At 42.1% G+C, this 24647-nt stretch overlaps 1 protein-coding gene across 1 annotated transcript; it reads left to right on the top strand.

The window, feature by feature from the left end:
* The first annotated feature begins 1358 nt into the window (after positions 1 to 1358).
* Positions 1359 to 23455, top strand: LOC138664728 (transcription factor CP2-like protein 1). Its single transcript, XM_069751671.1, has 15 exons — positions 1359 to 1532; positions 2813 to 2955; positions 4760 to 4836; positions 6112 to 6217; positions 8277 to 8383; positions 8520 to 8672; positions 8834 to 8944; positions 9048 to 9142; positions 9293 to 9347; positions 10996 to 11089; positions 13559 to 13649; positions 14155 to 14234; positions 17635 to 17780; positions 20765 to 20816; positions 23182 to 23455. The coding sequence occupies exons 1-15, from the start codon at positions 1450 to 1452 to the stop codon at positions 23217 to 23219; spliced, it is 1431 nt and encodes a 476-aa protein (XP_069607772.1). The 5' UTR covers positions 1359 to 1449; the 3' UTR covers positions 23220 to 23455.
* Positions 23456 to 24647: the final 1192 nt, after the last annotated feature.

The following is a 24647-nucleotide window of genomic DNA, read 5'->3' as shown; positions in this document are numbered from 1 at the left end:
TCAGTCTGTGGCACTGCTGAGAGGTTATGGAAGCCCAGGTTGCTTTGATAGCAGCCTTCAGCTCGTCTGCATTGTGGGGTCTGGTGTCTCTCATCTTCCTCTTTACAATACCCATAGAGGGATTAAGGTCAAGGAGTTTGCTGGCCAATCAAGCACAGTGATACTGTAGTTTTTAAACCAGGTATTGGTACTTTTGGCAGTTTGTACAGGTGCCAAGTCCTCCTGGAGAATTAAATTTCCATCTCCAAAAAGCTTGATGGCAGAGGGAAGCATGAAGTGCTCTAAAATTTCCTGGTAGATGGCTGCGCTGACTTTGATCATGATAAAACACAGTGGACCTACACCAGCAGATGGCATGGCTCCCCAAACCATCACTGACTGTGGAAACTTCACACTAGATCTCAAGCAGCTTGGATTGTGGCCTCTCCACTCTTCCTCCTGACTCTGGGACCTTGATTTCCAAAGTCTAGTGTGAAGTATTCACAATCAGTGACCGTTTAAATGCACGATGGAAACAGTTCATTCTGGTGCGGGAACTGACACCTGACCATGACAGACTGTGTCCGTCTGTCATGGTCAGGAAAAGCTGATTTATGGAAAAGCTGAAAAGGCAGGTGCAAGGAAGGCGATCTACAACCCTGGATCAGTTACCCCAGTTTTGTGAGGCGGAATGGACCCAAATTCCGACCAACTATTGTGAGAAGTTTGTGGAAGGATATCCCAAAAGTTTGGCCCATGTCATTCAGTTTAAGGGCAATGGTACCAAATACTAATGAAATGTATGTAAAATTTTGACTTTGCAGTAAGTAATACAAATGGCTTAAAACATTCTCTCTCTCTCTCTCTCATTATTCTGGCATTTTGGCAAATATTAAGCATTCTGGTAATCCTAACTGACCTAAAAACAGGAAAAGTTTATTCTGATTTAATGTACATTTCTGGTTTTAACTCTACTTACTACAGGTTGTATGTTTTTTTCTTTGGTTTTATCTATGAAAGAGATGAAAATACCCCTTTCAGCAATTATTCAACTTTATTAACCGAGTCAATTCATGCACTTGTGTAAAGTGTAGCTATTGTCTGCTGTGTGTTCCAGATAAGACGTCTGTCTCCTTATCAGTAGGTGGAGTGTTGCCTGCCCTGGGACAGGACAATGTATATAGTGTTGTGAGTTTTTCTTCCTTTGCGCTCTTGCGTACATATAAACAGTGATCCCTGTGTGATGTCTCTATGTTTGTATATATGTATACAGATACTCACTCTCTGGACACTGGGCTGGATCTTCCCTAGCAGCCAATAGGAGCAGATGTAAATGGGATGACAGGTGCCAACATAGACCCAGCCTCTTATGTCATCCTTCTGCTTTATAAGAGCAGGTTCATTCTGACAATGCTTCTGCCTTTTCACTTCTGGGACTACTATCAGAATTATCAAAAGTAAGGATCCACCATGCTGTTCTGGCACAGCCAACCTGAGCATTACTGGCCCACACCTGCTGAACATTACCAAAGCCCAACCAACGCCATCTACAGGTAACCGATACAACGCTACTGCATATGCAGGCGCTCAACGATGTACGTGATGATCTTGGTGGTATTATTGTTTGGATCCATAGGAATTAGTATATTTTTATAAAATGGCATGACGGCTTTTAACGCTCATTTTTAAAGTGGTTGTCTAAGGCTAGTTATTGGTGGCATATCTTAGCTCCTTGCTGCTTTTTCAAAGGCCGCCTGACAGACTCACTCAAGACAATGGCCTGGGCATGTAGCTGCTTGAAAAAAGATAAGTGGAGCCAACACGGCACACGGCGGAAAGTGGTACAGCGCTTTCCTAGTGATGATCAGTGGGGGTCACAGAGGTCGAACCTAAATGACCGGACAATGGTCTATGCCAATCCGAAATCTTTAAAATCTGTCTCTGAAGAGGTTAAGAATATATGTATAATTATGGATGCTGTGATCAGATTTACGCAGGAAGGTGGTATGGTAGGCACAAATGATGGGAGACAAGCGAGGTGCACCCAGGATACAGCTCTACCATTAAAGGCTTATTCCCACTTTTCGAAGTTATGACCTATCCATAGGATAAGTGATAGTCAACTGCAACTTGCCTCTTCTGAGAAAAAGAGGACTTAAACTCTATAGCGCCACCTGTTGGAAGTTAACTGCATAGACCCCCCACTGATCCGAATGCCTAGTGTAGAGGTCAAATAATTGCACCACCGCTCCAATCACCCTCTGAGGGACATCTGCAAATAGGAAAGTACGGAACTCAGCTTTTCCCAGCAGTCCCATAGATGATGAATGGAAGGATGTTACGCATGGCACGCCTCCTCATCATTCAGATAGGGCACTGCAAATCCTTGTTTCAATGGATAGGTTATAGCATCTAAAGATGGGACTAACCCTTTAAGGAACATGGAATGAAGTATTTAGCAGGTATGAATTAAAATCTCAGCCACCAATTGTCTATACCATCACAAAAGAGGTTCTTCAGCAGCTACAGTTATTCGTCCCAGCCTCTTTAACTTTAGGGGGAGTTGCATAAAAATCAATCATGGACAGGATGCTCTCTCTTACTCTTTAAAAAAGGTTCTGCAGCAGCTGCAGAATTATAAGAAGTATTTGTTGTCATCTTGAACTTCAGTGACCTGTATGAATGTATTGAGCCTACGCATCTCCTGGTATTATATGGGTGCAGAATTCCACCATGACTAGTATGGTTATAGTTTACATTGGGGGGGGGGGGTGTATATAATATTAAACTTTCCTAAATTACATTACGTTCCATGTTTGTGTGTGGTTTACAGGGAGAGCATACCACTGCCTTTTCTGAAACAAGAGGACCAGCCCATACCCACCCCGCTGTGCCCGGCCTTCCAATGTGTCCTCTGTGCTCCCAGCTCTCCAGCCGTGAAGCTACATGAGGAGACGCTCACCTACCTCAACCAGGGTAATGTTCAACTCTGGTCTCATCTAAAGGAGAGTTATTACTAATGTTATTTACATTGATATCAGTCTCTCATACCCGCAGTGCCCAAGCCAAGTATTATAAAGCGGGCACCATAAGGAATTGTATAGGGCTAATAGCGCATTAAGAAATCATCAACATGCACCAGTATAGCTGTAATATTAGTCGCTGTTAATGATGTATCTCAATCACTTGCATTTCTCTGTTATGTGATATGGGTAGGAAGAAGTTATCAACTATCCACCAAGTGGTGGTGGTCAGGAGAACCACAGAGATCTCCACCACTTGTCAGAACGGGGCACTTTTATCCCCGTCACAATGGAGTGGCAATGCACTACAGTCCCATAGAAAATGAATGGAGCAACGGTCAATCATGCACATTGCTGTTCCTTCATATCGGATTCTGGCAATCGGTGGCGGTCCTAGCAGTTGAACACCCTCTAATCTAGACGTTTATAGCAAAGCTCTATAGCACAGTGGCTCAGTGGTTAGCACTGCAGCCTTGCAGCGCTGGGGTCCGGGGTTCACATCCCACCAAGGACAACATCTACAAGGAGTTTGTATGTTCTCCCCGTGTTATGTGGGTTTCCTCCGGGTTCTCCGGTTTCCTCCCACATTCCAAAGACAGACTGATAGGAAATTTACATTGTGAGCCCCATCAGTGCCAATAATGTATGTAAAGCGCTGTGGAATTAATGGCGCTATTTAAATGAGTAAAATAAATATACACACACACAGTTTAACTAAATCCTGCCTTTCAATGATAATCCCACCAAGTTGGCTCCTCTCCGAATACTGGCATAGGCCATGGAGTGTAATGTTCTGCTGCTCCAGTCTCATTTCTTTCTTTATACTAGGGAAGTCTGCCACCCCTTTAAATTGGTGGAGGGTGCACTTAGATTGGTGGTACCTAGGCTAGTGGCTGCTCATATTATATCCATTAAATCAATGAGTCTAGTAAAGCACTAAAACTTCCTCAACTGAGGCTCATAGGCATGATGATACTTGTGGCTCTACACTGCCTAAACAGATGGCCTATGCATTTATCCTTTACGGATTCATTGTCATAAGGTAGACAAAGGGGAAAGGTAGAACTGTCATCATCATCTAAGGAATAGGTGACAGCTTGTCTTCTAGTGTTTAGGTTGCAGCTTTGGTCCAGTCATCTTCTTGCTGGAACCAGTTCCAGTTAGTACTAACACTCAGAAAACCAGTAGGACAGCAAATAAAAGGCAAGCAAGCGAATATGCATTACCTAATACATGGAAGTGTTATGTAATTATCATAAACGACTCCAATACTCTATTTATGGGGAAGATCCGCTATGAATGTCACTTATTGAATGTCAGCCCGAAGATAAGAGAAGATTAAATACATTTTGTATAATGTAAATATAATTTTGGCAAAGTATTATATAAAACACATTTTCTAAAGTTGTCAGCCCGGTGCGAATATTTCCGAACAGACCGATTTGGGTCTCGCTGGTAAATTACAGCATCTGATCATAATAAGGCGATCTACATCAGTGCATTATTATACAGCAGTACAGCTACGTAACCAGCAGGGGGAACCCTAAGTACGAGGAAGGCAGGAGTATTCATTAAATGAATAGAAAATCAATAAATGATGATCTGACAGATGTGACATCTATGGCAGGCCACGTTAGCTTTCAAAATTACCTTCCTGGAACAGAATGTAGATCGTGATCATTTTGTCCTATAGCAAATCCTGTGTCCCTGTCATATTATCAGAGTTCTTATTTCTGCTCTTTACTAATTGGTTGTAGGTCAGTCCTATGAGATCCGCTTGTTAAGTAACTGGAAGGGAGCAAGTGACATAACAGAAAGTCGTCGGTCACTAAAGGTTGGTGCATGCCTAATACAGACATTCGTTTTTGATTATCGATACAATAAAATGTAAATCTGGATCTGTGTGCGGTAATGTGCAAGGGTTTTTACAGTGTGTATTTAATACAACCACACACATTCTATATGAAAAGGGGTGTACTATCTATAAATGCATCATCCTATACGTCAGCAGAACTGCGAATGCAGCTCTGGTCATCATAACCCCGGCTTTCATCATGGGGGTCTGCTGCATCATGCTAGTACATCTGTAATCGGATTTGGTGTTGGTACGGTGCCGTCACAAAGCGTCGGCGCGACGTACGTTTGTGCATAACGTGGGCAGCGGACGCAGTATTTCAAGGCGTCCGCTGCCCATTCTAAAGTTCCAGGGAGGAGAGAGAGATCTCCGCCTGGGTATGCGCAGTTAAAAATGCTGGATGCAACATACAAAAAAACGTTCCCTTGAACGTTTTTTCAAAATGACAGGCCGCTAAAACCCAACGCATCCAGTGGACGATGCATGCAACGTGTGGCCATAAGTTGCAATGCGTCGCTAATGCAAGTCTATGGTGCAAAAACGCATCCTGCAGGCAACTTTGCAGGATGCATTTTTTTTCCAAAACGACGCATTGTGATGTTCCAAAAAAAACAGAAATGTGAAAGAGGCCTAAGGCCGTATCTTTCTCTGTGATTTTTTTTTTTTAAAATGCGGTCTTATGTAAGCTGTTTATACTTCAGAGCTGTATTCACAGTCCTGCTGGTCATAAAGTAAAAAAAAAAAAAAATCAATAGTTGCCTCTTAAATAGCCCACATCTTTGTTTACTTGGCTGTAATGATCATGTGTGGTCTACTCACAGGACCGCTGCAGCCAATCATTGGGCACAGCAGTGTATGGCGTGAGACAGCAACGGCCAGTGCTAGACTGCGGTGGCCTCATAGGTAGATGACACCATGTCATTACTGCAGCCAAATAAAGACAGAGCTGAGGCCACCAGAGTAGTGTGGGGGTTTAACAAATATATCAGTCCTTTTATTTTATGTCATTACCTTCCTTTTCACATTTTTCTACAATCCCGGAAAACCCGTTTCATTTTCAGCTGGTTTAACTTCCAGGGGAAGGGGTGTGTGTTGGGGAGGGGATAGTGTATCACACGTGTAAACTGAAAAATGGTGCTCAAAAGGTTGCCATAGATACGGATGCACTGCTATTAGGTGACCTTACAGTACACGGCATACGCCATGACGTAGCTTGTAACTTGACATGTCATCTCTTTCTCATCTCTTCCACAGAGTGTAATCCGTGTGGCTTTCCATGACAGGCGCCTGCAATATAGTGAAAGACAGCAACTGGAAAGCTGGCAGCTCAGTCACCCAGGAGATAGAATTCTGGATATAGGTACACGCGCTTTACATGACAAGTACCAGGTCCTCCCTATAATCATCTGTAACACAGCAGCTTGGTGACTGAGGCAATGTCACGGCAGAACAGGGGTGGGGGGTGGGGGGGTATAATAAAATGCTGGGGTCACATCTGCGTTTGGAGGCTCCAGCCCAGATTTTGACATATTTACTGGAAAAAGCAGCACAGCATGCCACATTGTTTTTCTCTGGCAAAATAATAATGGAAGAGAACAAATAGACGTCATTATAAGTCAGTGGTTTCTGTCAAGTGCTGCTACTGTCCATCACAGGACTCATACAGCCCTCTGACAATCGCATTGTTTTCCTCTTATGGCATTACAGAATAAGGCTGCCGTCACACTATCCGTATTTGGTCAGTATTTTACCTCAGTATTTGTAAGCCAAAACCAGGAGTGGGTGATAAATGCAGAAGTGGTGCATATGTTTCTATTATACTTTTCCTCTAATTGTTCCTCTCCTGGTTTTGGCTTACAAATACTGATGTAAAATACTGACCAAATACTGCTAGTGTGACGGCAGCCTAATGGTTAAAGGGAATCGGTCACCAGGTTTCTGCTACCCCATTTGAGAGCAGCATAATTTAGGAAAAGAGGCCCCTATTCTAGTGATGTATCACTTAGTTTACTGGGCACAGCAGTTGAGACAATCAGATGTTGTAGTTGCAGCAGAGCTCAAGAACGCTAACAGCACCCACCCAGCTTTCTGTGCACATGATCTATTGACAGTGAGCAGCTTATCACAGGAGGGGGCATGGTAGGACTATGTGGCAGCAGGAGGCTAGTCTAGGTTGGAATAACGTCCTGGTAATAAAGCATTCACGGTATGGAATCACCCAATGAAAAAAAAAAAAAAAAAAAAAAAAGAGGTGGGCAGGCACATCCAATAAAAAAAATATTTAAGCTTTATTCCAAATCCATATCTTTAAAATCCATAGAAGAGGGACTGCTCTGACGAGTTTCTGGCACCTACTGCGCCCTCAGTCATAGAGCATGCTGTACCACATCTGCCTTGTATGGATTTTTAAAGCCTAGGTATTTGGAATAAAGCTTGAAGATTTTTTTTTTTTACTGGACATGCCCTTCCACCTCTTTTATAGATTGGATATTTCTGGTCGGTCAGCAGCTTTGGAATGGCACTTTGGAAAATAAAGACAGGTGATTCCTAAAATGTGAGTACAATGGAAATTTTCTCTTGCATTTGTATGGAAACACACAGCCTTTGCGTTTAGGCACCGGTTTGTCAAATCAGGGCTTGCGTTCAAAGCCCCCGCAAAACGGGATTCAGGTGTATGCGCCGATAGAGTGAACGTGTGTTCTGTCATTTTCGGGCATATATGCCTACTGAAGTGGACACTCAGAAGTAGTAGACTGCGCCTGGGTGTCCTCCTCCAGTAGGTCCATATGCCCGAAAATTATGCATGTCAGAGGAACAGTTCACTGTACCAGCACCATTGTAGTCTATGGCACTGTTGGCGCATACGTCTTAATCCTGTTTTATGGGGGGGTTCAAACTTAAATCCCGAAGGGTACCACTGAATGGGTGCCTAAACTCAGTGTGAACGCACCCTAATAAGTGAGATGTCACTGAAATCAGTGTCTCATGTGGCCATCAGGTTACATAGCAAAAACCTGCTGACAGATTCTCTTTAAGAACAGATGTGAATAGAACCACAGCACTCTACATTTCCCCCCACCATAAACCCTCTTAGGCTAGCGTCACACACCCATGTACTCAGATCAGAAGACTTGACTGCCAGGTCTCCTGCCCTTACCCAACTGCTTCACATATTCCTATAAAATACTTAGTACAGTTAAGGAGTCCTGCCAGTCAAGCTGGGTCTGCTGATCAGAGTAGTCTGATGTGTGAAATCGGCTTACCAAGCATACATGTTTTCTAGGAGAATAGGGAAGTATCCCACTGCCCTACATCTCTAGTGACCAATTCTCTCCCATAATACATCACCCACTATTTTTAGAGTGAAAAAGTTTCAGGTTAATTTCCAGGTGCTCCATGTATTGTGTTCTTCATTCCAGATATCCCTTTGTCTGTGGGAGTCATTAACCCTCTGGTAAATCCCAGTGCATTGAACATTATTGAATTTCTATGGGATCCCAGTAAAAGAACATCTGTTTTCATACAGGTGAGGAAAAAGCGAGTGACTTTAGTATAAAGACCTTGTTGTCTTTCACTGGTATTATATAACTTTGTGAACTGTAGGATTCTACTGGGGTAATGCCTTAAGACGGTGAAATCAAATTCTTTTTTTTTTTTTCCAGGTTCACTGTATCAGTACAGAGTTCACCCAAAGAAAAAACGGTGGAGAAAAGGGAGCCCCTTTCCGAATCCAGGTGGACACCTACAAGTCCGACTCTCAGGGCAACTTTACCGAACACTTATATTCCTGTAGCTGCCAAGTCAAAGTGTTTAAGGTACCCAGGCCAGACATTGTAGTCTCCAACCCGAGGCTGGACAGCTGCTGCAAAACTACAGTTACCAGCTGCCGGCATCCAACACCTGCTTGAAGACGTCATTTCACATCAACTTATACACTCTATGGTCCTTATCTACATTTCCCTGCATCTGTTCCCAGCCCAAAGGAGCAGACCGTAAGCAGAAGACGGATCGTGAGAAAGTGGAGAAGCGTTCAGCGCTAGATCGTGAGAAGTACCAACCCCCTTGTGAAACCACTATCCTTACTGAGGTACCCACACTGCGCGTATACTCACTTTTGTGAGGTCATCCTATTAATTTCTTCATAAAATATGAAGGATTAATAACTACCGTAGTTTATTATGTTTGTGTAGTGCATACCTTGGCCAGAGGTTGAAACACCCAGGAGCCCTAGCATCACTCCTGGCATTTGCTCACCACGTAACTTCAAGGTGCCCACCCCTGACAGGTAAATGCCAAATACCACTAGGGCTAGGGTTATAGAGATGCACCAAATTATTTGTAAACTGCTTAATAGGACGAAGCACCGGAAACCATAGTGTAATATTTAGTCAATGCTCTATACCTCAATGGCGTTGATTCCTGTTTTCTCCCATAGGTTCTGTGCATCCCCTGTATGTGCCTCAGACAGCTCCACGGAGTGCGCAGGAGAGGTGAGTATCCGATCTAAGTAATGAAAACTCAAATATCCATCCCAAATAGAGAAAAAACATTACTCTTGTCCACAGGCCGAGTCTGGTAGTGCAGCCAAATTTCAGTAAGGCCGGTTTCACAGGTCAGTGTCTCCAGAATGTGTTTTCTCACGTACTGGAGACACTGACACATGTAGTCCCATTCAAATGAATGGGTCTATGCACATGTCAGCGTGTTTTCACGGAACATGTGTCTGTTTTCAACCGGACACACGGGCCACAAAACGTGCCACACGCGTGCACATGGAGAACAGTGCACACTGTCTCCGTATGCACAGACGGACGCTGGTGAAGTAGCAGTACTGTAAGCGCAGTTACCCGGCGGCTGGGGCTGAACGCGGCTTTCATCCATTCTCCCCTGCTCTGCCGGCAAGCAGGGGAGAATGAATGAATGAAAAACCCAACATGAGGTCTCCCTATGTTTTTAAACCAATTTGGCAAAACTCACAGGTGCGGGCTGCTATTGTTAGGCTGGTAAGGCCCCTAGCCTAAAAACAGCAGCCCCAGCCTCAAAACAGCTATTAGATGCGCCAATTCTGGAGCTGTGCCCAGTTCTTCCCACTTGCCCTGTAGCGGTGGCAAATGGGTTAATGTGGGGGGGGGGGTTTAGGTTAATGTCATCTTCCTATTGTAAGGGGACATTAAGCCTGGCTTAGTAATGGAGAGTTGTCAATAACACCCCTCTCCAATACTATAGTTGGTAACGGGGTTAAATAAACACCACACAGTAAGAATAAAGTACGGTATTTAAATGAAATCATACGCCACACAGTTTTGCCATCTTTATTGTTTCTGCTAATCCAAGCGACACCCTCGATCTCTTGTATAAAAATAAAAAAAATAAACCAATAATATACCCATACCTGTTTGGCGTTCATTCAGTCTCACGCCGTAACCCATATCTGGGAAATGTACAGTTTACAGCCGGCAGCTGTGCTAATGCGACCACTCCCGGCTGTAAACTACTGGGGAATGAATGATACGCAGCGGGCGCAGGCTCAGTAACTAGCGGTGAAGTCACTCATCACTTGCATTCTCCCACGGTCCTGAGGTCACAGCAGTTCATGCCGGCAACGAGCACAGACTCCGTGACATCACCGCTAGTTACTGAGCTTGTGCCCGCTGTTTCTCATCCATTCATTCTCCCCTGCTCGCGCTTCTCACTGGTAGAGCAGGGGAGAATGGATGACACCCAGCTTTAGCACCAGCCGCCGGGGAACAGCGCTTTCAGTAGCGCTACTTCCCTGGCAGCCGTCCGTTTGGTACTCATGCCACACACGGTTGCCGCATGTAGTACACACACAGACATAGATATCTCCGGTATCGTTTTTTTCCAGTACCGGAAATATCAGGACGTGTGAAACCGGCCTAAAAGTAACAGAGTTGCTATACCAAACACAGCCCAAGAGAGGTGCTACTTTTCACAAAAAAGGGTTAGTTTTTTTTACAAGCATTATAGAAGAGACTTTGTAATATGGTCACACTGAATGAAACTGGCCTATAAAGTGCAGATACTAAGCCTAAACAAGACATTGCTCTACCACCCACCACAAATAAGGTGAATTATATTCCTTTATCACCAATACTGTTTCTTATTGTCAATCTCCAGAGTCTCATTCCCTCAGCATCCATCAGCGACACCCAGCAATGGCTGCTGCGAAACCGATTTTCTAATTACTGCAGAACATTTTGCAATTTCACAGGTAATAAGGATAATAATTGGAGGCCCCCGGGGTAATTTGTCTCTTCCACTTGTTCACTTTTGATGTTCTGTAATGGTATTGCTGCAATTTCTATGTCAGACTAATGATATCCTCATTATCTAGTCATAGGTCTCTGCTTACAGATGATAGATTATGCAAATCTCATAAGTGCTAAACTGTATGGTAATGTACCATAATACTATGCTATTTACATACCAGCCAGCCCTATAGCATGTAATTGTTTCATTAGGCCCAGTGCAGATCAGCGTACATGCTAGACTGATAAAGATTTCATTACCAGCAAATTCTATTTACTCTGCTGTCATACATGGAGGTATAACACAGGGCTCAGTGATAAGGCTCCAACCTCAATTCTACGGTGAGGCTATGTGCACACGTTGCGGATTAGGCTTAGGAATTTCTGGTGCGGATTCTGCCTCTCCTGGCAGAAAACGCACCTGCGGATTTGTCGCGTTTTTTGTGCGGTTCCGCAACGTCTTGTGCGTTTTTGCTGCGGTTTTCTTGCGGATTTGCTGTGTTTTTTTTTCCCCTGCGGTTTTCTATAATGGAATGGGTACAAAAACGCTACAGATTCACAAAAAAGTAGTGACATGCTACTTCGTTTAAACCGCAGCGTTTCCACAGCGGATTTTCCGCAAAGTGTGCACAGCATTTTTTTTTCTCATTGATTTACTGTAAATCAATTGCGGATCTGCAGCGTTTCTGCACCGCAAAAAACGCTGCGGATCCGCAGAGAATCCGCAACGTGTGCACATAGCCTTAGGCTATCTTCACACCTCGCGTTTCTGCTGCGTTTTACAGTACCAGCAAAAGCCATAAGATTTCAGAAATCTCATGTACACAGTTTTTTTTTCCTGACCGAATTGGAAAACTGCAGAATGTCACTTCTTTCAGTGCTTTTTCACCCATAGAAAGCAATAAGAACAAAAATGCAGATATCAGGTTTTGCTGCGTTTTTGGCGCAGAAAACTCAGGAACAACAGACACTAAACTGTATTTGCATGAAAAATGCAGCAAAACCTGCTTTTTTTCCAAGCAGTTTTTTTACTGCCAAAAAAAAACAACAGGTTTTGCCTGCAGAAAAAAAAACGCAGCAAAACTCAACAAGAGAACAAAGTCTAAAGTACCTATATAAGGCTGGTTTCACACTTGCGTTTCAAAACGCATGCGATTAAAAAAAAACCGCATGGTGAAAAAACCCATGTTAACGCATGCAAACGCTGCGTTTTTTGACGCATGCGTTTTTGCATGTGGTGAAAAAAAACGCGCCGTTTTTTCATGCGTTTGCGTTTTTTTAAACACATGCAGATAAATGTGTGACAGCTGCCAATCATCAAAATAAAGTAAACTATAAACAGAGAGCTAGGGTTAGGGATCCTAACCCTAACGGGATCCTAACCCTACCCATACCCTTAAAGGGGTTAGGGTTAGGATCCCTTTATCAATTTTATGGTGTGGGGTGGTTTATCAGTGTGTTTTTTTTTTTTTTGGTTAAAAACGCATGCGTTTACATAGACAGCAATGCATTTTTTTTGCCGCTAAAAATACTACATGTTGCATTTCTGCAACAACGCATGCAGAAAAAACGCATGCTTTGCAAAAACGCGTCAAAACGCATACCAAAAAACGCATGCGTTTTTAATGTTAAATATAGGGAAAAAACGCATGCTTTTTTTGCGTTTTTTACCGCAAAAATGCAAAAAAAAAACGCAAATGTGAAACCACCCTTAATCTCTTGTAGATGTCAATAGTTCCCACAGTTTGTGCCGTTACTATTCTGTAAAATAAGGGCCATACAGCACAATTTTTCAGCGTTCCCGATTTCTCTATGGGGAGAGATTAGTAAGCCATAATCAGCCTCATTTGGCAGCGGCTTCTGTAACTGAAGAACAAAGGATCGGGGAGTTTGAATTCAAATATTTTCCTTCACCGACATCAATCATCATGTCAGGAGTTTGCCCCACAAACACTGGATGGGAAGCCTGAAATAATATTCTGTAATTTATTTTACTAAAGACCCTCGTTAGGTTCAGAGTTTTTTTGAGGCCTTCAAAAATGAGTAAACTGCTTCAAGAAATGCTCCCGTTTGAGGAATTTTTAATTTTCCTAAAAAAATGGTTTTTAATGAGTTTTTTTTTCTCCTGAATTCCCCCCCCCATATTTAACATTGCATAGTTTGATGCATTTCCATCCAGATGCGCCTTTTCATTTTCCCTCAGAAGGTGTTTTCCAGATCCCGGAGTAGGAGAAAAAAATAAATAAAACAAAAACTGCATCTCAACTGCAAAATGGAGAAATCTTGAAATAAACAAAGTTTGGTTTTTTTTTGGTGGTCTTTGATTTTTGAGTGAACATGCTTCAATAACACCACAAACCCAGTGTGAATATAGTTTAAGACAAAGTCACTTAGTTTACACGTCCTAATTTCCAAGTTGTTCCTTCCACCAGGTGCGGACCTCTTAAAAATGACCCGCAGGGACCTTACTCAAATCTGTGGAGTGGCAGATGGGATCAGATTGTCTCATGCTCTGACTTCAAGGTAAATACCATTTGCTCTGTACATGTAGAACATTGGACAATCATGTTCAGGGGTCAATGTTTGAAGATGCCGTTCAGTGAGGTTTATAGTTAAAAGGTTTGTGGTTATAAGAGGTTTAATAGAGTAGGCAAGATGGGGAAGAATGAGGTTACAACTCGAGTAAGTTACACAACAGTTGTGTGAGCAATACTAAAGAAATATGAGACGTCATCCACCATCTCCTGCTTTGCATTGATCTAAAAGGCAGTATTAATTAGGTTCTATTAACACTGTATGGGAAAAAAAATAGACATTATACAGTTTTATTTAACCACTGATGACAGTAATATGTGAACAATATATGGCAGTGTCAAGATGTCACTTTAGGATTGCATTACTTGGATACTGTATGGTGGTATCTTTTCTATATGTGGGGGTGAAATTTGCTTGTTGCCCAATTTAAGAAAATCAGTAATATATGGCAAAGAAAACCCCCTCAAAACTCCCCATCTATCTGTCCCGACAGGTCGGTGCGGCCTCGTCTCACATTGTACATTAGTACAGAGTCATCAGCCAAGAGCCAAGACACAGATGCAATACAGACAGGTGAGCATGACTATACAAAAGGTTTACGTTGTTGAAGAACATTGTAGTCCCTCCAACCCTGGAGACTAATGCCCCATCACTGGGAACGCTATCAGTATAATCTCCCTCTATGATGCTCTTCCAATGACCAATGTCACATTCTGGGCACATCCACAATATCGTTGTGACCGAATAAACCAGTAACAGATTATGATCTTGTAACCCAAATGCCAAGCAGGATTACTCTTCTACTTGACAAGTGGACAATTGGAAGGGATGGCGATACTGGGCACGCCCAGGTTTAATAAAGCTAAGGCCGGCGTCACACTGGCGTTTAAAACGGGCGAGTGTAATGCGATAAAAAAATAAATAAATAAATAAATAAATCGCATTGCACTCGGACCAATATTAAGTTATGGGGCCGCTCCCAGCAGCCGACTTTTTGTCGGCCGTTTTTCTCGGTCCGAGACAATCGCAGCACGCTGCGATTGTCTCGGACCGAGGAAAACTCGCGGCTCACTCGCACCCATATAAGCCTATGGGTGCGAGTGAGACAGCGCACACCACTCGGATAACATCCGAGTGATATGCGCTATAAGCGGACACCAGCAATGGAGGAGATGGAGAAAGTCATTTCTCCGCCTCCTCCGCAGCTGTGCTCCGATCCTCCTTGTGCGAGTGAATCGGTGCACAGACGCATGACACTCGGCTCCTGCTCTGCTGCGAGCAGGAGCCGAGGGTCATTAGCATATTGCATCCGATGCTCTCGCATCGGATGCAATACGCTAGTGTGACGCCGGCCTAAGAGAGGATTACACTGAAGGTGAATTCGGGCTTACATCTGACAAACTATACATTTTGATGTTAGAAACGCAATACTGTGCAAACGTTATAGGCACATGTGGAAAATAAAATGCTGCAAAGTAAGAATGCTTAACAAAAAATTAGAAATATTTACTTTTTATCAATTAACAACATGCCATTAAGTGAATGAACAAGAGATTAGTAATTCAAATCAATATTTGGAATGTCCATTTCTTGACGTGTTTCCAAAGGATCTGTAACAGCAAATCTTGAAACCCTTGTTTAATTTTTGCTTAGGGGAAAACTTTGTATACCTTCCTATACTTTGTATACTTCTGTATACCTACCGTGTGTCTGGCTGCTGTGGTCAGTCTTGCCATGGTGTATTACCTGTGACATGAAGCCGTCTTCTTCCTCACTGTTGTAGCAGTTTGGCTGCTCCTCACTCAGTTTCAAAGCCTCCTACACAACTGTTTCAGTTCATGGAAATATGTAGGTTGAAAAACATTTATCATCACCAATTTGTAGGACTAAGCTATGTTCACACGTGGCATTTTTTTCTGCGTTTTTTTTCTGCAACAAAACCCGCTCTCTTAGCAGTAAAGAAGCGTTAAGCAAAATATGCCTTTTTTTTTTTGTTTCTTCTCTGCGTTTTTGTCATGCTTCATTTATCTCTTCTGCAAGCTGATCAAGTTTGGAGGCCAAAAAAAGAAAATCATTCTACTTCATAAAGATTTGGGCGCCAAAAAAAAAAAAAAAAAAAAACATGCAGCAAAACCTGATACTTTTTTTTAAACCACCCATTATTTTCAATGCTAAAAAATGCTGAAACAAGTGACGTGCTCTATTCTGCAAAAAAAAAAACCAAAAAAAAAACAAGCAAAGCACTATATACCGAGGACAAAAAATCCAAACTGTGTACATGAGATTTCTGAAATCTGAAAGACTTTGCTGGTACTGTAAATCGCAGCTGAGAATTTGTATAAAAAAAAACGCAGCAAATACGCCACGTGTGAACATAGCCTTATAGTCAGATGCATGAGTAGCCAATTATACCAAAGTCCCTAACTTAGCCTTCAAAACAGCATCAATTCTTATAGATGCTCTAACAATGGGTGGTCACACCAAATACTTATTTGATTTAAATAGCTTTTGTGTTCTTTCTCTGCATTTTGTTATTGACTGTCAGCACAAAATGACTTTTCAAACCAAGTACAAGAGCTCGGTGCATTATGACGGGGTCAGACATTTATATACACCTTCCCACCTGCTTGGTTTCAGTCTACCTCCTCCCTTCTCTGGCTCTATGAAGCCAGGTCTGTAAATCAAATAAAGGGGAGGTGGAGATAGAGGGACAACGAGCAAGCAGTCATTCTGTGCTGACAAAAGTCCCTTTAAAGTATTAGGACAACCCCTTTTCAATCTCAAGGGTTTGCGCCCGTTAAAATAACAAGTATACTCATCTCCTGTGGCAGCGCCATTCCAGCGGTGTCGGCACTCATGTGTTGATTGGGCGCAGGGCTCACATGACATAACAGCACGTGAGCACTAGGAACATGAGTGATGACACCACCACAGGTGAATACAAGTGTTTTTATTTTAATAGGGGGCAAACATTCAGATTGAAAAGAGTTGTCCTAGTGCAGGACATCCTTTAACAGTTCTGTTAAAGAGTTATGTGCAAGTCACTATTTGGGAATTTTTTCAGTTTAATGTTCCTTGCTAAGAAAAGCCCAAAGTTGCTAAAGGAGCAGTCTAAATGTAGAAATCAGAGATCAGCAACCTGTAGCATTCTGGTTGTATGAACAGTCCAAGATGGTAGCTCTCTGGGTCCAATGGGTCAGCGCATGACATGTTGGTTCTCTCTATAGTGTTCCTCTCAGGCTCTGTACTAGGCAAAACTAAGTCCTAATCTCCCCTCACCTATTCCGTGGGAAAGTTATTTAAAGAGGGAATGAGGAGCCATGAACTTTCCTTACACATGGATACCGCTCATAATATAGCAGTGTCATCATTACATCATATAGAAAGTGGAATGAAAAAAGAACAGATAACCATGTGACCGAAACCTTAGTCCTAGCACTGGATAGGCCCTCTGGCATTTATGGGGCCATGATATCCATGACGTATTAATGTGACAGTGGTCCTGCCTTCTCTGCAGCCGTAAAGTCACTATGGAGAACAAGCTCCGCGGAGGGGCTCCCTGATATGGAAAAGTTGGGGAATTAGAGCTACAGTACAATATAACATGAAATCGGCACAGGAGGAAAAAAAAAACAAAAAAACAAACTGTAGGCAATGTAAGAGTCAACACCCATATGCCCAAGGCCATACTCGCACACATACCCGCAATGTAAAATGACAGTCTTCATACAGTGGCTCGAGATTGCTTCTGACAGGCAAGAAATATCAAAGCCATGAGAAAACAGGTTTTGGTTCTCTTGTGACCGCCAGCAACAGAAGGCATGGAAGTAACATCAGTTGTCATGCACTTTTTTTTAATTTTTCATCATAAAGTGGCCGATGAGGAGATTTCAGCCAAATTATGAATGAAATAACAGGGGCGAGGTGAAGTACAGTGGAATAATTAATGGGGTTCATCTTCTATTTCTCTCAGCCCTATATCAAGAGATCTACATGGAAGATGTGACTGCAGCCGAACTGACCAATAAACTGGCAGACCTTTTCAGTGTCCCAGCAAACCACATCTTACGGATCTCCAGGACCGGCCCCCATGGGATCCATATCCTGCTGAGTGACATGGTAGGTATTCATTGTTCGGCTAAATGATAGAATGAAGATATCTGGGATTTACCAATTTCCCTAGATTACAAGCAGTTTATAACCACTAGATTGCCAACTTTACGAATGTCTAAAAGGGATCTCACATCAACTTTCTCCTGAATGATCAACCATGTTGACTGCCGATCCTTTTCCTACAGAAGACACTACTAGGAGTCTAGCAATAACCTCTTTCCTTCCACCCAGAAAAAACACACGATAAGGGCCCCTTTCCACTTGAGAGAAAAAAAAAAAACCGTCCGAATTACGGACCGAAAAAACAGATGTAACGTCTGCGAGTGTCATGCGATTTTTTTTATCGCAACATTCGTATGACATCCGTATTGCTGTCAGATTTTTACGCATGGGTCTCCTTTGAAAAGCCGGTAATTCAGCGCAGTGTACAGTAAAATCACACTGACAGGTTAGATTAGATATATACACATAGGATATAGATATAGATAGAGATATCTATCTATAAGGGAGACACCTATATATATATATTTATATTTAATGCAGCGCTAGATAGCAAAAGCCGGCAATTGAATTACCGGCTTTTAAGCTATCTCCTTCACAAACCCGACATGATATGAGACCTGGTTTACATACAGTAAACCATCTCATATTTTCTTTTTTTGCATACTCCACACTATTACTGTTAGTAGTGTGTATGTGCAGAATTTGGGCGCTCTAGCTATTATATTTAAGGGTTAAATTGCGGGGGAAAAAATTGGCGTGTGCTCCCGCGCAATTTTCTCCGTCAGAATAGTAAAGCCAGTGACTGAGGGCAGATATTAATAGCTTGGAGAGGGTCCATGGTTATTGGCCCCCCCTGGCTAAAAACATATGCCCCCAGCCACCCTAGAAAAGGCACATCTGGAAGATGCTCCGATTCTGGCACTTGGCCACTCTCTTCCCATTCCCGTGTAGCGGTGGGATATGGGGTAATGAAGGGTTAATGTCACCTTGCTATTGTAAGGGGACATTAAGCCAGATTAATAATGGAGAGGCGTCAATTATAACACCTAACCATTATTAATCCAATAGTCTGAAATGGTTAAAAAAACACACACATTACTACAAAGTCTTTTAATGAAATAAAAACACAGGTTGTTGGAATATCTGTAACAAAGGAAAAATAAAAAAACAACAATATCTCATACCTTCCGATGATCTGTTACGTCCCACGATGTAAATCCATCTGAAGGGGTTAAAAAATTTTACAGGCAGGAGCTCTGCTATAATGCAGCTGTGCTCCTGGCTGTAAAACCCCAGCGAATGAATGGAAACTAGGTCAATGACCTGTAGTTACCTTCATTAGCGGTGATGCGCCTTCTGCTGGATGTCCTTCGAGCGTGGGGAAAAAAAAAGAAAAAATCTGAAAAGTTCCCAGGCTCGAGTTCATATGAGGACAACCAGCAGAGGGCGCATCACCGCGACTGAAGGTAACTACAGGTCATTGACCTAGTTTCCATTCATTCGCTGGGGTTTTACAGCCAGGAGCACAGCTGTATTAGCAGAGCTCCTGCCTGTAAAATTTTTTTAACCCCTTCAGATGGATTTACATCGTGGGACGTGACAGATCATCAGAAGGTATGAGATATTGTTTTTTTATTTTTCTTTTGTTACAGAGCGAGGGTCTTCAGGTGGATTACCAGGATAATAAAATATTCCAACAACCTGTGTTTTTATTTCATTAAAAGACTTTGTAATAATGTGTTTGTTTTTTTAACCATTTCAGACTATTGGATTAATAATGGATAGGTGTCATAATTGACGCCTCTCCATTATTAACCTGGCTTAATGGCACCTTACAATAGCAAGGCGACATTAACCCTTCATTACCCTATATCCCACCGCTACACGGGAATGGGAAGAGAGTGGCCAAGTGCCAGAATAGGCGCATCTTCCAGATGTGCCTTTTCTGGGGTGGCTGGGGGCAGATGTTTTTAGCCAGGGAGGGGCTAATAACCGTGGTCCCTCTCTAGGCTATTAATATCTGCCCTCAGTCACTGGCTTTACCACTCTGGCGGAGAAAATTGCGCGGGAGCCCACGCCAATTTTTTTCGCGATTTAACCCTTAAATATAACAGCTAGAACGGCCAAATTTTGCACATACACACTACTATCATTAGTAGTGTGGAATATGCAAAAAAATGGGGATATGAGATGGTTTACTGTATGTAAACCATGTCTCATATCATGTCGGGTATAGGAAGGTGATAGCTTAAAAGCCGGTAATTCAATTGCCGGCTTTTGCTACTTAGCGCTGCAATATATATATATATATATATATCTCCCTGACATATATATGTATATATACCTATTCTATGAGTATATATCTACTCTAATCTAAGCCGGCATTTCAAAGGACACCGGTGCGTAAAAATCGGACAGCACTCGCATGGTGCGAGTGCTGTGCGTTTTTTTCTCGCACCCATTGACTTGCATTGGCGAGTCTCATCCGAGAATCGCAGCATGCTGCCAAAAAAAAAAAATCGCATATGGAATGTCACCTATTAAATAACATTGGTCCGAGTGCAATCTGATTTTTTATCAGATTGCACTCGTCCGTTTTCCTCGCAAGTGGAATGGGGCCCTAACTCGCGTGGGAGAGGCAGAGAGAATAGCTTTTGGCCAACAGTTGGCAAAATAAACTCTTAATACTTCTCCAATTGTCACATACTACAAAAACACAAAAAAACAAGGACAGAGAATGGATTTCAGCTGCATCAAGCAAATATATCTTATTAATTGCTGGATTAAGATGCATGTTTGTTATAAAAGCAATCAGATCACATCAAATGACATATCGAGCACTCCCTCCATACTGTGCTCAGTATTACACAAAGCAACGCACCAGGTAGCTCATCATTTGTACATTATCCTTACCGTATTATTATACTGTACAATGTTGAGTTTTCCTGGCAATATACAGATTCTAACTTGATTCTGTGTCCCCCCAGATGGTGAGAAATATGCTGGATGAATCCTGCTTTACAGCTACGCTACAGAAATGTGAGTTCATTTGTTTTGTAGACAAACTCATTGGCCATCTACAGTATATATAATGCATGATACACCAATAGCTCCGCTATAATTAACTATTCCGTTTGCCTAGTCAGACTATATTGGCCCCACTGTGTATATGCCACAAGTCCAATAATCCATATTATTACAATATACATGATGTACATTACATATTTCCCAGGAGCCTTGTACAGAGCAAGCCGTTACTAAATTACAACTCCCAGAATAATTATGGCTATAAAATAAGATGGATATTTATCTACATAAAATGTTTTGAAAACCCCTTTCCGTAAATTAAGACCCCCAAATCATAAACTAATTGTAAGGGTCATCCTAGTAACACCTTTCTACTGGAGGAAGTGGATGGTGAATCTTCATTTTCCTCCTTGCACAATGAACACTAAACCTTCAGCAGATCATTGACAGATGGAGCTTATTGTTCCTAACATACAAGCGTCACAACCAACTAAATGGGCATTAAGTAGTGAAGGGAACTGAGATACAGTGGGTACAGAAAGTATTCAGTCCCCTTTAAATTTTTCACCCCGTTTCATTGCTGCCATTTGGTAAATTCAAAAAAAATTTCATTTTTTCACATTAATGTACATTCTGCACCCCATCTTTACTTAAAAAAAAACAGAAATATAAATTAATGCAATGCAAATTAATGCAAATTTATTAAAGAAAAACTGAAATATCACATGGTCATAAGTATTCAGACTCTTTGCTCAGACACTAATATTTAAGTCACATCCTGTCCATTTCCTTGTGTTCCCCCTTGAGATGGTTCTACTCCTTCATTGGAGTCCAGCTTTATTTAATTAAACTGATATGACTTGATTTGGAAAGTCACACACCTGTCTATATAAGACCTCACAGCTCACAGTGCCTGTCAGACCAAATGAGAATCATGAGGTCAAAGGAACTGGTCTAGGAGCTCAGAGACAATTGTGGCAAGGCACAAATCTGGCCAAGGTTCCAACTTCTTCAGTACTCAAGGTTCCTAAGAGCGCAGTGGCCTCCATAATCCTTAAATGGAAGTGTGGGACAACCAGAAGTCTTCCTAGACCTGGCCGTCCAGTCAAACTGAGCATTCGTGGGAGAAGAGACTTGGTGAGAGACGTAAAGAAAAAACCCCAAGATCACTGTGGCTGAGCTCCAGAGACGCAGTAGGGAGATGGTAGAAAGTTCCACAAAGTCAACTATCACTGCTGCCCTCCACTGGTCGGGCCTTTATGGCAGAGTGGCCCGACGGAAGCCTCATGAAAGCCCGCATAGAGTTTGCTAAAAAAAAAACAAACACATGATGGACTCCCAGTCTATGAAAAATAAGATTCTCTGGTCTGATGAGATGAAGATAGACCTTTTTGGTCATAATTCTAAGCGGTATTTGTGGAGAAAACCAGGCACTGCTCATCACCTGTCCAATACAATCCCAACAGTGAAACATGGTGGTGATAGCATCAAGCTATGGGTGTGTTTTTCAGCTGCAGGGTCAGGACGACTGGTTGTCACTGAAGGAAACATGAATGCGGCCAAGTACAGAAATATCCTGGATGAAAACCTCTTCCAGAGTGCTCTGGACCTCAGACTTGGCCGAAGGTTCACCTTCCAACAAGACAATAATCCTAAGCACACAGTTAAAATAACAAAGGAGTGGCTTCAGAACAACTCTGTGACCATTCTTGACTGGCCCTTCCAGAGCCCTGACATAAACCCAATTGAGCATCTCTGGAGAGATCCGAAAATCCAGGTGTGCAAAACTTGTTGCATCATTCCCAAGAAGACTCATGGCTGTACTAGCTCAAAAGGGTACTTCTACTCAATACTGAGCAAAGGGTCTGAATACTTAAGCCCATTTGATATTTCAGCTTCTCTTAATAAATTTGCAAAAAGTACATTTTTTTTTTGTCAAGATGGGGTGCAGAGTATACATTGAGAAAAAAAATGAATTTTTTTGAATTTACTAAATGGTTGCAGTGAAAAAGTGAAAAATTTAAAAGATGTTCACAGCAATATTTTTTTCCTGTAAATCACAGGATTTATTATAGTGATTGGGGGCTAATCAGGAGCCATTTGGGCCCATCACTGGATGGATCTAAATTTCTGTTAGGATCTGAAATAAGAAGTTTTTTTGTATTTTTGTTCAAACACAGCCTTATATTAAACATTGCACCCCTAATCTTTTACCAAATAATCCAATAACAAAATTACATTTGCCTACAGCTGCGACTAAAAGGATCTTATGACAGATAACCAACACTGTCATATTTGAGAAAACCCAAAAACAGCTGTCAGAAGACTGTATTCTTACATATGCCGAGTTTATTTTTATTGTATTTGTATTTTTTAGTGCAAAACCCAGATGGCTACCATTGTATTCTCCGGTAATGAGCACTGTTGACACCCCTGCACTGCCAGCTCCACACAAGAGGAGATCAGCAGCTTCTAACACTGCCAGTCACATCAATGGATGAACGGATGGCAAAGCATGATGCTTAACAAACCTGGTCCTGTTCTTAGAAAAAGCCTCCAATTGCTGCGCTTCTACATACAAGAAATAGTTTGGATATTTTTTATATTTTTGTGTATATAATATTTGATAATAAAAGTTTCTTACAAAATCACTTGAATAGTCACATTTATACTGGCAATCCAGTTCCAAATAAAAATCAGGAGAGGAAATCTACAAGGTTCCTAAGATACTTTCAAAATTGCATTTCAAAAACTTGGCAAATATAAAAAGATCCCTGCACGCGCTTCATCTCCCCTAATGCCACATTCTCCAGTAATCTCTGCACTGCGCTAAGCATTGCAAAGGGTGAAACTCGCACCTACAGCCACAGCATAAGATTACATGCTGTGCCCTCAATTTATGTCGATATATTTTTCACAATCTTACGCACCATGCTGCCATAGTATATCACAGCGGATTTTCGGCCAGTGAATTTGGAGTGCAAAAAAAATAAAAAATCAGTGGGAACTAAAATGTTCAGATAGTGGAGCTCCGTCAAATGATGGAACATAACTGAAATCTTTTGGAAAAGATGCTTTGTGAGGTTTTGTCAGCACCTGGATTAATAGGCAGTTCTTGAGTCTGGGAATACACTGGAGAATCCCAGGAAAAAAAAAAAAAAAGGAAACCTCCAAAACAGTTGGCAGGTAAGGAGTAATACTGTCATCCAGAGAGTTACACAGAATACCTCTAATCCAGTCACTTTTAAAGTGCCACTCCAGTGGGGTTTTGTCATTTTACCGCTGAGGTGGTGCCACTAATAAAGTTTCCTGCCCTTAGTATTATACTCATCAGCCTCTGTCTATTATTGCTGCAGCTCTGGTTGATCTTCTGCAGGTGAGAGATAGTTTTTTTTTGTTTTTTTTGCGACGTTGGCTTCAATGGAATGTGTATTAGGCGAGTATACCCATTGGTTATTTTTGAATAAAAATGGAAAAGTGTGTTTTGTTTTTATTTCAAATAAAAGACTTTATACTTGCTGTGTGTTTATTTACAATACAACTATAGGATCAGCAATGGATAGGTATCTTATAGGATGTCTCTCCATTACTAAGCTGTGGGCTTGATATCACCAGACAATACAAAAGGTGACAACCCCACAAATATTACCCCACTTGCCACCACTACAGGGCAAGTAGGAAGAGTCGGGCAATGAACTAGAACTGGTGCATCCAATAGATGTGCCTTTTGTGGGTGTCTGCGGGCTGCCATTTTTAGGCTGGGGTGGTGGTGGGGGGGTTAATATCCATGGCCCCTTACCAGCCTGAGAATACCAGCACAGAGCTGTCTGCTTTAGCAAGGCT

The sequence above is a fragment of the Ranitomeya imitator genome, chromosome 2 (genome assembly GCF_032444005.1).
Source record: "Ranitomeya imitator isolate aRanImi1 chromosome 2, aRanImi1.pri, whole genome shotgun sequence".
Taxonomy (NCBI): Eukaryota; Metazoa; Chordata; class Amphibia; order Anura; family Dendrobatidae; genus Ranitomeya; species Ranitomeya imitator.
The sequence above is the reverse complement of the archived record's forward strand: the minus strand, read 5'-3'. Positions and strand labels throughout refer to the sequence as shown.